Raw genomic sequence first — 12,741 nt, forward strand, 5'->3', positions numbered from 1 at the left:
GCCCTCCAGAGTAGGAGTGTACCTGGATCACAGTGCAGGTATCTTGTCCTTCTACAGAGTCTCTGACACCATGACTCTCCTCCACAGAGTCCAGACCACATTCACTCAGCCTCTCTATGCTGGAGTTTTGCTTTATGATGATGGAGACACAGCTGAGTTCTGTAAACTCAAATAGACTCGAATCATTAAAAGCAGTGATTTTCTGTGTTTAAATCTTTAACTTCTTTTGTCTCCATGTTTGTTGATCAAAGTTCGTCGTGGTGACGTTTCTGCTCCGCACAGAGATCAGCTGTCAATCAAACACCGACCTTCCTTTATCACACATACTTCACATACGTCAACTCATTGGATCATGGTCAGAATTTAGACATTTCCTCAAACCGTATAAACATTGATGTGCGGCGAAGGATGATCCGTCGCCGCACATCAATGTTTACGACAACATGGTGTCCTTTGGCGAAAGGAGCCGATGTTGTTATAACTCCACTGTGCATTGTCCTATCACCACCAAACTTCTGTCACGTGATCAGAGACTAAGCCTGAACAGCTCTATGTGTCAATATTTCCTCAGTATCATAGCGCAGCCTACTGATTCACCATGAAACAGGAAGTACTTTGTAAATCCACTCTGCATTATCCAACTGGCTCTGAACTACTGACCTATGATCACAATCTTGACCTGAACACATCCATATGTTAATATTAGTTCAGGGTCATAGAGCCACCTACTGATCAGTGTGAAAATAAAGTTGTTGTAACATGGTCCAATTGACACAAAATTGCTCAAGCTACATCAGAGCCCCTACTTGAACAGATATATTAGTCTGTACGTAATAATAGTGATGGCGCCATCTACTGGCAACAGGAAGTAAGCTTTTTTTTACAACTATCATTCGATTTACATAAAATCTTTCCACTGTGATGTGCTATTTGATAGCGTGGACCGTAATGAGCAATTAGCAGGCAAGGATCGACATCACGGGAAGCGTTTATCCTTGCCGCAGTGCGCAAAACGCATGCAACGCGGAGACGTGCGCTTGGTCATCGATTGCTCTCTCCACCGACCAATAAAATTGATGATTAGAGTAACACACTTGTAAACACAGTCATATATACACACACCTACAAACTTATGTAACCACAGAAACACAACAGGCTCAATATTCACCACAAAGGCCGACAAATGAGGCCAAGAGACTCTGGGTTGAACTGTGTTTTCACTGGAAACATGACAACAGAACAAGGTGTTGAATAATCACTGGCCTACATCTAGAGACTGAATGAGTTGATGTGGGTTTACATGAAACATCACTGTCTTCTGCTTTTATAAAATAAAAATGCTGCCTTAAAACCATCTGATGAACATATTGGAAACTTTAAACCCTCAGTTTTCCCCTCACTAATTCACCTTTCTATACATTTAATTAATGATAAAATAAGATAATCCTTTTCATTGTAAATGTTCCATGTTACAGCAACAGCAAAGGGGATAGAAACATAATGGGAAGCATTTGTAAAAATAAGTAAACATGCAATATATACATGAGGAAATGTCAAAATAGAGCAAAGTACTGGAGAGGTATTGGAATTCCACAAACAAACATATAGACGTTGCACTGAGAGTGGAGGTATGATACAGTTTAAATAACACTGATGTAGAAGTACACAGTCTAAATGAGACTGATGTAGAAGTATTACTCAGTTTAAATGAGACTGATGTAGAAGTATTATTCAGTTCTATTAAAGTATTACTCAGTTTAAATGAGACTGATGAAGAAGTATTACACAGTTTAAACGATACTGATGTAGAAGTATTATTCAGTTCTATTAAGTATTACTCAGTTTTATAGAGACTGATGTAGAAGTATTACTTAGTTTAAATGAGACTGATGTTGAAGTATTACACAGTTTAAATGAGACTGATGTAGAAGTATTACTCAGTTGTATTAAAGTATTACTCAGTTTAAATGACACTGAAGTAGAAGTATTACACAGTTTTATAGAGACTGATGTAGAAGTATTACTCATTTCTATTAAAGTATTACTCAGTTTTTAATGAGACCGATGTAGAAGTATTACTCAGTTTATTTAAGATTAGACCTGACTTTAACTTTGAGGTCTTATCATAACGTAGGTTTACTCTCAGTGTTACTGGGTCTACGTCCTCTCACGTCTGTGGGTCACTCTGCCCTCTGCACACACGCTGATTGTTTCCACTGAAATGGAATCAAAGCGCTGAAGAGATGAAAACAGAATAAGTTAAGTCCACTTTTGATTGAATGTCCATTAAGAGCTTGAAACACATTCTTATCCTCAGTGCTTTTGTTGCCTCAGAATGGAATCGTAATCCGTGGAAGGGAGCGGCAACATCTGCACAATCCTTTTTACGTGCGATTGCAACTTCAACTTATCTCAAATCGCCACTGTGCAAAGGTCAAGGGTTTATTCACCACTGAGGCTGGAGGGGACATTTCAGTTACAGTTTCAGTTTGATTGATCGACCTCTGACCGTCCAGCTGCAAGACGCCAGATGTGAGAAGATCTGAGTTATGAAAAGGTTAAAAAGTTCCTCTGAGTGACGCTCAGGTATTTTGTCTCACCTTGGATTTATCCTCTCAGGCGACAGCAGCTCCAGTCAATTACATAATGCATCAAAAGAGAAGACACTTAAGGTGTTAAGGTAGAAATCCGACTGAACTTTCAGAGTTTAAAGATTCACTGTTTGATATAGTTGTCAAAATAACAGCAATTGATACTGTATAATGCAATTTTTTAGATGTACGACAGATCATTTTATTAGAATTGAAAGTAGCTGATTGCTATATAGTATAAATTGTTTAATATCTTGTTGTTGTTATAGTTGGAGACCCTCCCCCATACAAATCTAAAATTGGACATTTTAATTCTTTGCAAATAAAGTTTTCTACATGACTCTTCTGCTATTTTCTGACTATCGTCTCTTCTTCAGCGTTTCTCCGGCAGAAGACTCTGGTTTTTCGCAGCTTAGGGTGCACGTAGGTTGGCAGGTAGGTTAGTGGCCAGTAGGTTAGTGGCATGTATGCAGGCCAATTTGGTCAATTTGGCTCAAATGAAATGATCGGAACGTTGGCAATTGGTACATGAAGAGGATTTCAGCTTTAATTAAGCAGCTCTACGTTATGAGGTCTTTCTTACCCTATGTTGCATCCTTCTGCCAAATTTCGTGGAAATCTGTTACACAGTTTCGTAGTAATCCTGCTGACAAACAAACAAACAAACACACCTGCTTGTTGGAAGGTAGTTAATTTGCACACAGTTTCCACATGTGACCAGGAGGCGTCACTGATATTTAATTGATGGCGACAGTGCACATTAATCCCTGGAGGGCGCGTCACACCTCATGTTTCACGTTGGAAAGAATTCATTCAATTAATTTCCGAACATTCAGGTTGGACACAATTCAAGGTGCGGAGTGAATGACTCAAATCACTTTGTTAGAAACTGTGTCAGCAGGAGAAGAAACATCTGGACTGGTTGTATTTCTAATTTGAACTCCAGACATCCTCACGGTTGGTGCAATGTAATACAACTGAACATGTGGGGTTTAAAATTTGCTATGTTTAAGAAATACGTATGGAGTGTTGCTTTGCAAATACGGAAATTTCAAGAATAATGTCGTAATATTACAAGAATAAAGTCTAAATTGAAAAGAAATCATAATATGCAGAGATTAAAGTTGTACTTTTATGAGAAAAAGTCATAGTATTAAGGAGAATCCCATTTTACCTAAGTTCTGCTGGATCTGAAATCTTGAAAAACTACAAAACCTCAGAGATGATATCGAACAAAAAGTTCTGTTCTCTCAGCACTGAACAGCCGAAGCTTCCTATTTGCTGCATCGAGTAAAACTAGACTCACACTGACATTGAGAACTTCTTCATTTATTGAGTTGTTTATACGGTGACGCTGCTCTCAAACGATAATACATCTGTTGTCAGGTTTTTGAACAAACACACACACACACACACAAAGATACTGATTATTAAAAACGCTCGAGACATAAAACCACCAAAGTGACAGGGACTGTACATTTGTACATAGAAGGTAGAAAAACAGGACTAATAACAAAAACTAGAATTTCAACTGAAGAACACTGAAGGTTTACATCAGATATGTGGTGATACTCTGACACTTATAACACATGAAGGTGCCGAGTACAAAGATACTGTGTGGGGAGTGTACTTATACTTACTTTGCTGACAGTATTATGTCCACAGTCAGAACGTGTGAGGGGAAACGTTAGAACATATATGCAGCGACATGAGAAAACTACAACTGGCCGAATATATCTTACAGCCACAACACGCTGACAACGTGGTACTAGTTTAAAATTTACGAGTATTCATTTCACAAGGTGCTCTCCTCACATATAAATACTCACTTTATTCACAAACTCCCCCTCGACATCCTGGTTAAACTTATAACTTCCATTTACGCATTACGAAATATTCTGTCACGGAGATTTAAGTGTTCCACATGTAGATTTAGTAAATTTATGCATTTTATTCTGTTATTTTTGGTAAAAACTGAACGGAAGTTTATCCGGAGATCGTAGGAAGTGAATAAATTACAGCAGGACATTTAGAGGTTATGTGTACCGAGCAATAATCTTTCTGGGTATGGACAGACACGTACTGCAGGTGTATATACAGAGTCAGTGTAATACAGTGGCTATGGTACCAACCGGATCCCATCTAGAGCTGGTCTGGATCAGATATTCTCCTTCTGGATATGTCAAATATGTGGAAAGATCAAATAACTATGACTCTGAAGCTGTCTACTGAAAAAAAGGAAACAGGTAAGTCCCTACAAGTGAAGCCAAAGTGTCTCAACTAGCCCCTGGTGGCTGGCTGCAGCATAGGTCATAAACTCCTCCTCCATGTTAGTGCACAGGACATGGACCAAACTAAAAATGAAAATGTCAAATACAATTTGTGATTGCAAAGTTAATTTTTTTTTACAATAATTCTGGTTTAAATTAGATATTTAATGCTGTAAAAATGTGATTATTGATTCACAGTTGAGACTGAATCCCAATTGGTGGAGCGTGTGCGTCAGTGGGACGTTGATAACACTGTCACTGAACCATCAACTCAATGTAAAGCTGCAGTTTTAAGGTGAAAAAGTTGCATCGTGTTGCTTTACAGATTCTGACAATGAGCATTTCTGCAGGATGTGTCGGTCTGTTGCATCCAGGTTTGGATGTTATGATTATTTCCATTATCAACTAATCTGCTGGCTATTTCCTAGGGCTGTAAAATTTTCATTAATAATGAAAAATCCTAATAAATAAAAAATCACGACAACCTTCAAATTCCTTGTTTTGTTTCAGATAAATTAAAGAATAAAACCCCTACGGTTCTTGATTGGTTTCCTAACCTACTTGTGATCGGATCTCTCAGGACAGAAGTTCACATCAGGTCTGAAGATGGCGAAAGTGTCTTCTAAGAGACGGACGATACAGCGATGAGATGTAAATAATGGAGGAAGCAGAGCTGAAGGGAGAAAACTACGAGTTCCGTCTAGAAATCTGTCTCACAGCCGATCTACTGTCTAATCACTGCTGTGCCTCTTCAAGTCTTTCGTGAGTTTGATTCGATTCGTCCGCTGGCGTCGCCCTCGGCTCTCGGGCTGTTAGGAGAGGAGAGGCGTCTGAGCACGAGCCAGGAACACGGAGATCACAGCGCCGACGACCAGCAGAGGAACCGCAGGTGGAGCGGTGCAGCTCGAGCTCACGGCTGAGAGAAGACCACAACAATAGATGTGCATTCATTATTGTTTCTGTTTAATTGTACTGCGTATATGGTGATTTGCAGTTCTTACAGATACATTTCTTACATTTCTATCCTATTTTATTTATTGCTGCATCATTGTCTCCTTTTAAATAACTATGCAATAACTATCTCAGTTATTAGGCCAATCAAAACATTTATATTTTTTGATATATGAAGTTAATTTCAGATTTAGTTTTTGACTGTGTTTATGTTTGTGAATGTGTTTTGTGTATTTATTTATATAAAATCTTTTTCCCCACAGCTAATTTTAAAGTTGACATTATTTTAGGCCTATTTAAAATATTTGGCTTTGATTAAAGGCCCAGAAATAAACCCCCGACTTCATATGAGCAGGCAGCATCACTCACTGGAGCTTTGTGTGTTATATATGTAATTTAATTATTATTCACTTTGTTTATCCACATTTAAAAACCTGAAGCATCTAGACCAGTGGTTCTTAACCTTATTGGAGGTACTGAACCCTGCAAGCTTCATCAGTGCATTCACCGAACCCTTCGTAATTGGAAAAATAAAATATGATTTCTTCAAAACATAGGTATATATTTTGTTAGTGCACAAAATGAACCATGCATCAGTTGCACACAAAATCAATGTGTTCAAAGAACAAAACCAACCATAAAAACCAACAAAAACATAAATTAATGAATATTTACTGCAAATCAATGTGACTTTTGCTGTTGCCTTTCAGATACAAGTTCAGGAATGCACGGCTTCACCTTGGCAAGTGCAACTTTCATATCATTTTCGCAACAAAGTCTGTTCCTTTTCTTAATTTTCATGTCTACTATCAAAAAGGATTGCTCGCACAAATACGTTGTAACAAACAGTGTGAGTATCTCAAGGGCAATAAGGGGGTGTGGTACGATTTGGTGACACCAAAACGTTGAGGGCGTTGTTGTTCTGAAGAGTTGCTGTTGAAGCTGTCTCTGCTGAATGACGTACAATCAGAACAGCCACAAGTTGACTACTGAGCGCACCAAGCAGCACAGATATCAAAGATAAGCAATGTGGCGTGATCAGCTGCAACCAGCTTTATCACTGCGGAGTGTGACGTCACGAATAATACAAGTAGCCTGAATTTCTTTTGTGTAACACACTTTTACTAAGCAACAAAATGTTTGCAATCTGACACGGCGAAAAAAAATTGTGTGTTACCAAATTGTGGGCAGCCAATTTTTTGACGGCCGACAAAAATGGCCAGACATTGCTAGTGTGAACCGGGCTATACTGTGTGTGTTTTGACCCCTGCCGAACCCCTGAGAGTGACTCACCGAACCCCTGGGGTTCGATCGAACCCAGATTAAGAACCACTGATCTAGACCCTTATCTGATCTGGGCAATCCCTTCCCTGCTCAGTGACTTGCAGGTAACAGTGCTGCTGCCTGACCCATCTGAAAATACCAGATTGTTTGATGCCTTGACGCCACTATTCCAAGGCTTTGCTCAGTAAATTGTTGTGTGTGTGTGTGTGTGTGAGTTTGTGTGTCTGATTCTTACTCCGGCAGCTTTTCCCGTCTCGTTGCAGCATCCCAGTCACACAGCTGCACACTGGTCCGGTTCCTTTACTGGAGCAGATCTGCTCACAGCCTCCGTTGTGGTACTCGCACCAGTCGGATTCTGAGAGGACGGGACATGAGAGTTGTCAAAGTCCTAAAATAAGCTGAGGAACTCATCTCTGCAGCTTTGATAAGGGATTGGAAATGATTTAGTTTCAGGACTCAAAGTGAGACTCACCTCTCCTTCTTATGGGTCCCACACTCAGTATGTGCTCTTGATGGTTCTGGTCCTCTGAGTACATTCTCCTCTTGTGTGGACAGTTCTGGACGGACAGTACACGCAACGTTAACACAGCACACGTCTCCTCATCCTCACTTTGTCTCAGGATTCCACTCGTGAGTTTCTCACCACTTTGCAGGCGTTTGTGTCCGAGTCGCAGAGCGAGACGTCGCAGTGGAGGTGGACCTCGTCGTAATCCCCGATGAACTTGAAGACGGTGACGTGGAAGCGGCAGGTGAGCGAGACGCCGTTCTCTGCCATGCCGATGGTGTTGTCCTTGATGTTTGGACACCTAGCGACAGACAGACAGATGTTAAAGAGACACATCTAACTTCCTTTTTTTTTAATAATTTATTTTTAAAGAAACAAAGATACAATGAACATACACACATAGAACGAAACAAAACAAACAAAAAAAAAAGAAAGAAAAAAAAAACAAAAACTTTTTGGTCACCTATACATTTTTACAGATGGTACACTGATGATGATAAATGTCAATTCATATAGTAGCAGATCAGTGATGATCCTGTGAGGTTAAAAACACAATCCATTTTTCCCAATACTGCAAATATTTGTCAAATCGTACATTCAGTGAAAAAAACATTCTCTCCATATTTTGAATATCAGTTACAGTATCTATCCAGTCAGTCTCTGTTGGGGGTTCCGCCTGTAGCCATTTTTGTGTTACAGCTTTCTTGCACATCTAACTTCCTGTCTGTACTCTGTGTGTGTCTGTGCTGGAGCTCCTGGCCCTACCCCCTCTCTATGATGATGTAGCGGAGTCGGTCGCTGCTGTAGCGGGACGGCGTGGCCCAGCACATGTTGACGATGAGGATGAGCTGGTTCTCATCGGCGCCCTCCACGAAGACGCCCACGAACAGGACGTCCCGCGTGCTGAGCACCACCTCCCCCTCCCTGTACGGCTGGCGGTACGAGCCGTTCTTGTACAGAGCCATCTTTGTGATGAAGTTTCCCTCCTGGGTCGGTAACGTGAGGTTAATCACACTGGAGCATGGGAGGGAGGAGGGAGATAAAGAACATGAGTCAAGGTGTTTATTGCATTCGTCTCTCTGTGTCTTAACGTCTTCGGTCTCACCTGAGCATGGGTTTGAGGACGGTCTCCAGGGAGATCTTCAGGTCCAGCTCGTAGGCGCAGGAGAACTCCACGTTGATGGTTTTGTCTCTGGTGATGACGTTCCCCGTGTTGTTCACACTCTCTATCCACACCGTGTTTTTGTACATTATGTGTGTGCTGTTCGACTGTTGGAGGGATAAAGTTAGAATTACAACAATCGGCATCACAAAACAAAGCTTGAATATTACACGTATCATAATTATAATTAATTGCTATACTGTTAAGACGGAGATATATTTGGTTGATTGATTTGGTTGTGCACGTCTTTAGATGCATATCCGCAAGATGCAATATAAACATGAACAGTGGGGGCAGTAAGCACAACGCCATCATCACAACGTCGTTGATTTAATGTCCTCACATACCATGATGCCGCTGTGATTGCTTCTTCTCCTGTTGTCTCAGAAGTAACAATACACTAACCTCCTACTGTGTCACCATGTTTTTTATTTATGGGATGCAACAGTCTGAGTTGTGTGGTGCGCCCTCTGGTGGATTACTCCAGTATCACGTGTAGGATGTAAGTTACTGGAGTAACATGAGCAGGTTTGGGATATAAATTAAAAGCTTGGCATCTTAGAATAAAACGAGTACAAGCAGAATAGACTTTACTGACATTCTTAAAATCATTTTGTTTGAAATACGGCTTCTCATTGAAGTTAGTCAAATGTTTCATGTTAAAGTAAACCAGTGAACATGAGATGAGGACCAGTTCACCGACCTGCACGATGGAGCCGCAGTGTCCCTTGGTGTTGTTGATGCGGAACGAGATGAAGTCCTCGCCCTCGATGCCGGCGCAGTGCTCATCGTTGACCCGCACGTCCTCTCGCTCGAAGCCCAGCTGGAAGAGTTTACACTTGGAGATGGAAACTTCCATCTGCGCATGTTTACACATCACCTCTGCCTGTATGATGTCATCATCACCTGCCGCGGGCAACATCACAGTTGTTATTCATCACTGGTTCACAACATTATTACGAAAAGTCAATGGAAATGGATGGTTTCATACTGACGTTTTTCAATCAGAAGGAAACCAGACTTTTTATTTTTCTGATATCAAATTCTTAAGTTTAAATATTGAACTACTCTGTGACAACAATGATGCTGAAATATTTGATATATTGGAACAATTTCTAAAGGTGTGGTGTCTATAACTTTAAAATTAGACATATTTTATCTTAAATGGACAATACATTCAATATGTGTAAAATATTCACATTTATTTATACGTAACTTACTGAAGACACCAGTATGATTTGATGCAAAGCAACTAAAACATAAAAATAGTTGATTTACAGAACGGTAACCAGTCAATTTTAGTTAATCGCTAATATCCTGGTATTGACATAATTCTGGTTCATGGTACATGAACTCGTGAACAGAAAGAATTTGTATCATATTACATTGATAATCGTATTTTTCAACTGTTCAAAGTCATGCTCAGTAGTTGGTACTAAGAATCAAGACAGGATTAAAGCTTGGATGAGATCCCAGTGGTGTCCTGTGACGTGCTCACCTCCTGTGCTGGTGGGCAGCTCTGGGCAGCCGCACAGGTCGCCTCCGTTCTCCAGCTCACAGGTGAAGTTTGTGCAGATCTCTCCTGCACAGGGGTCATAGATCCATTCTGCTAAAGACAGGTCCACACACAAGGTTAACTGTCACACACACAAGGCTTTATTTGCCATGAACGATGCACAGTGAACAGTTCCGGCAGCTTTAGGAATGTGGCTGGTGTCTCTCGGTGCCCTTACAGCAGTTCTCCTGGGTGATCCACTTGGTGGTGAGGGTGCCCAGGGAGCGGCAGGCCTCGGCGTAGGCCGCCAGCGAGCCGCACACCTGAGCCTTGCGGTGGTTGTAGCAGCCGTCCAGGTAACAGGACTGGTAGAAGGGCCGGGGGTCCAGCAGGCCATGGCACGGCTGGAAGAAGCCCTTCACCTGGGTGAGCTTCTGACAGGCGTCTTCACCTTGCAGCGCCAGCACCGCTGTGTTGTCACATGACTGGGCCAGAGCCACGTACTGGGTCTCGTCACAACTACAGGAAGGAGACGGATATCAAAGGTTGTTGTCTCGTTGTGGAATTTGATATCATATAATGTGCATTAACTGGTCAGGAGAGGCCGCTGGACTAGTGACAGAAACTTGGACTATGAGCAGAAAAGGTCTCTGGTTCGTCTCTGGTTCGACTCCACGGAGAAACAACAAAAAGACGAACCTGGATTGATCTGTTAAAAAATCCAAGAGGATTCTCCCTACCCTGTCTAGTGCCCCTGAGCAAGGCACCTTACTCCCCAAACATCTGCTCCCCGGGCGCCGTACATGGCTGCCCACTGCTCTGTGTGTCCTGCACCAGATGGGTTAAAAGCAGAGGTTAAATTTCCCCTTGCATGAGTGTGCCTGTGCGTGCATGTGTGTGAAATAATAAAATGTATCTTAATCTTAATCTTAAATATGACAACAGTAGCCTGTTTCTACAAAGTTTGTGCAGGTACCAGACTTCTGACTACAACTAATGCTCCATGCAAATGGTCAACAAAGCTAGTAGGCTTGTAGTTTACGTGAGACCACAGCAGAATGAGAGAGTATACACATCCCACCCAGGAGAAATATGTTTCATAAGAGTATTTATACGTGCACGGTTCACAGTTTCTGTACTAAACCCACCTGTTCTGCATACCGTTGGTCTTCCAGCTCTGGGCCAGCTCCAGGGCGCTGACGGCCGGCTTGCCTCTGGAGGTGATGTAGTCGTCGCTGGCGTCTCCGTTGAAATTCCCACAAAGGCCACACACCTTGTTCTGCAGCCGCTGGCCCATGGTGATGCTCAGGGTGTTGAAGCGGTTGTACCGGATCTGGATGTCCTGCGGTGTGTCGATGACGATGAAGCCTTCAGATGTGGACAGACGTGTCATCAGCCCTGTGAGGAATGGCAGCGACACCGTTGTGCCATTGACCTGAGGAAACACACAGAGGTTTAGGTATTTCAGATTGGACACAACAAGGGTATCAAGATTTGTGTCCAAATTATTACAATCAGGGTTCGTACGGTCGTGGAAAACCTGGAAAAGTCGTGGAATTTTAAAATGTGTTTTTCCAGGCCTGGAAAAGTCATGGAAAAAAAGTATCTCCCAAAAGTTTTGGAATAGTCATGGGAATTTGTTATATTCATATTTTCATGTCGTTCACTTCATTTACGCTTAGTTTTAAATAATTCATATGCTTTTAAAGAAATACTCTCAAAATATAAGCAGGCATACTTGGGTTTGTGTCATTTAAGGTATACCGTATGCCTTGGAATTCTCATTGTTAGTTTGAATGCTACATTTTGTCACTTTTTTGCGTATACACAGAGATTTCACAAAATGTTCGGTCATGGAAATTTGGTTTAAAGTTATTGAAAGGTCATGGAAAAGTCATGGAAATCCATTGGTCAAAATGTGTATGAACCCTGTACAATAATCTGTATTTCTATGCTTTAAATATATTGATTTCCTTTTTTTTAGAACCAGTAACCGAATGTGCAGGAAAAAGAACGACGTGAAAACCTGGTTGTTGCATAAGCTGATTTCACATGTGCTGAAATAGTATAGTAACATATAACAGACGATAAAGGAAAACCTGAGATGATCCTGCAATTGATACTTCCACTGCTGGTAAAATAGCTCTTAAGGCATTCCAAAAATGAATGAAGTAGTCAATGGCTCAGTCAGATCAAGGAGGATTAAGACTCACTCAAGACTCGAGTTAATCAGTAAGTCATTAACTACTGCAGTGAGAGCGCTCTCCTATGATGATTGGCCTGGAGCCAGATAAGGAGGAGATCTGTCAGGTTGTTAGAACAAAGGGTGGTTGGTGAATTGAACTGTGAGAAATTAGATAAGGGCAAATAGCTCAAAGGTATAAAGGGTAAATTGGTAATAATCATGAAAGAATAGAGAAAATTGTTGGGTGGGTGGTTGATGTTGGATAAACGGAACTAACACAATATTTCCAGATGATTTC

At 41.3% G+C, this 12,741-nt stretch overlaps 1 protein-coding gene across 1 annotated transcript in view; it reads right to left on the bottom strand.

Moving 5' to 3' along the window:
- Positions 1–3,933: 3,933 nt before the first annotated feature.
- tecta (tectorin alpha) overlaps positions 3,934–12,741 on the bottom strand; it is a 36,382-nt gene continuing 27,574 nt past the window's right edge. Inside the window, exons 26-35 of the mRNA XM_061086322.1 lie at positions 11,407–11,693; positions 10,497–10,777; positions 10,262–10,372; positions 9,467–9,669; positions 8,707–8,870; positions 8,367–8,615; positions 7,740–7,902; positions 7,569–7,653; positions 7,332–7,451; positions 3,934–5,777 (exon numbers count right to left, since the gene is read on the bottom strand). Of these exons, the coding sequence (XP_060942305.1) occupies positions 5,674–5,777; positions 7,332–7,451; positions 7,569–7,653; positions 7,740–7,902; positions 8,367–8,615; positions 8,707–8,870; positions 9,467–9,669; positions 10,262–10,372; positions 10,497–10,777; positions 11,407–11,693 (1,767 nt within the window). The 3' untranslated portion in view covers positions 3,934–5,673. The remainder of the gene's footprint in view (positions 5,778–7,331; positions 7,452–7,568; positions 7,654–7,739; positions 7,903–8,366; positions 8,616–8,706; positions 8,871–9,466; positions 9,670–10,261; positions 10,373–10,496; positions 10,778–11,406; positions 11,694–12,741) is intronic.

The sequence above is a fragment of the Limanda limanda genome, chromosome 14, assembly GCF_963576545.1.
Source record: "Limanda limanda chromosome 14, fLimLim1.1, whole genome shotgun sequence".
NCBI classification, from domain to species: Eukaryota; Metazoa; Chordata; class Actinopteri; order Pleuronectiformes; family Pleuronectidae; genus Limanda; species Limanda limanda.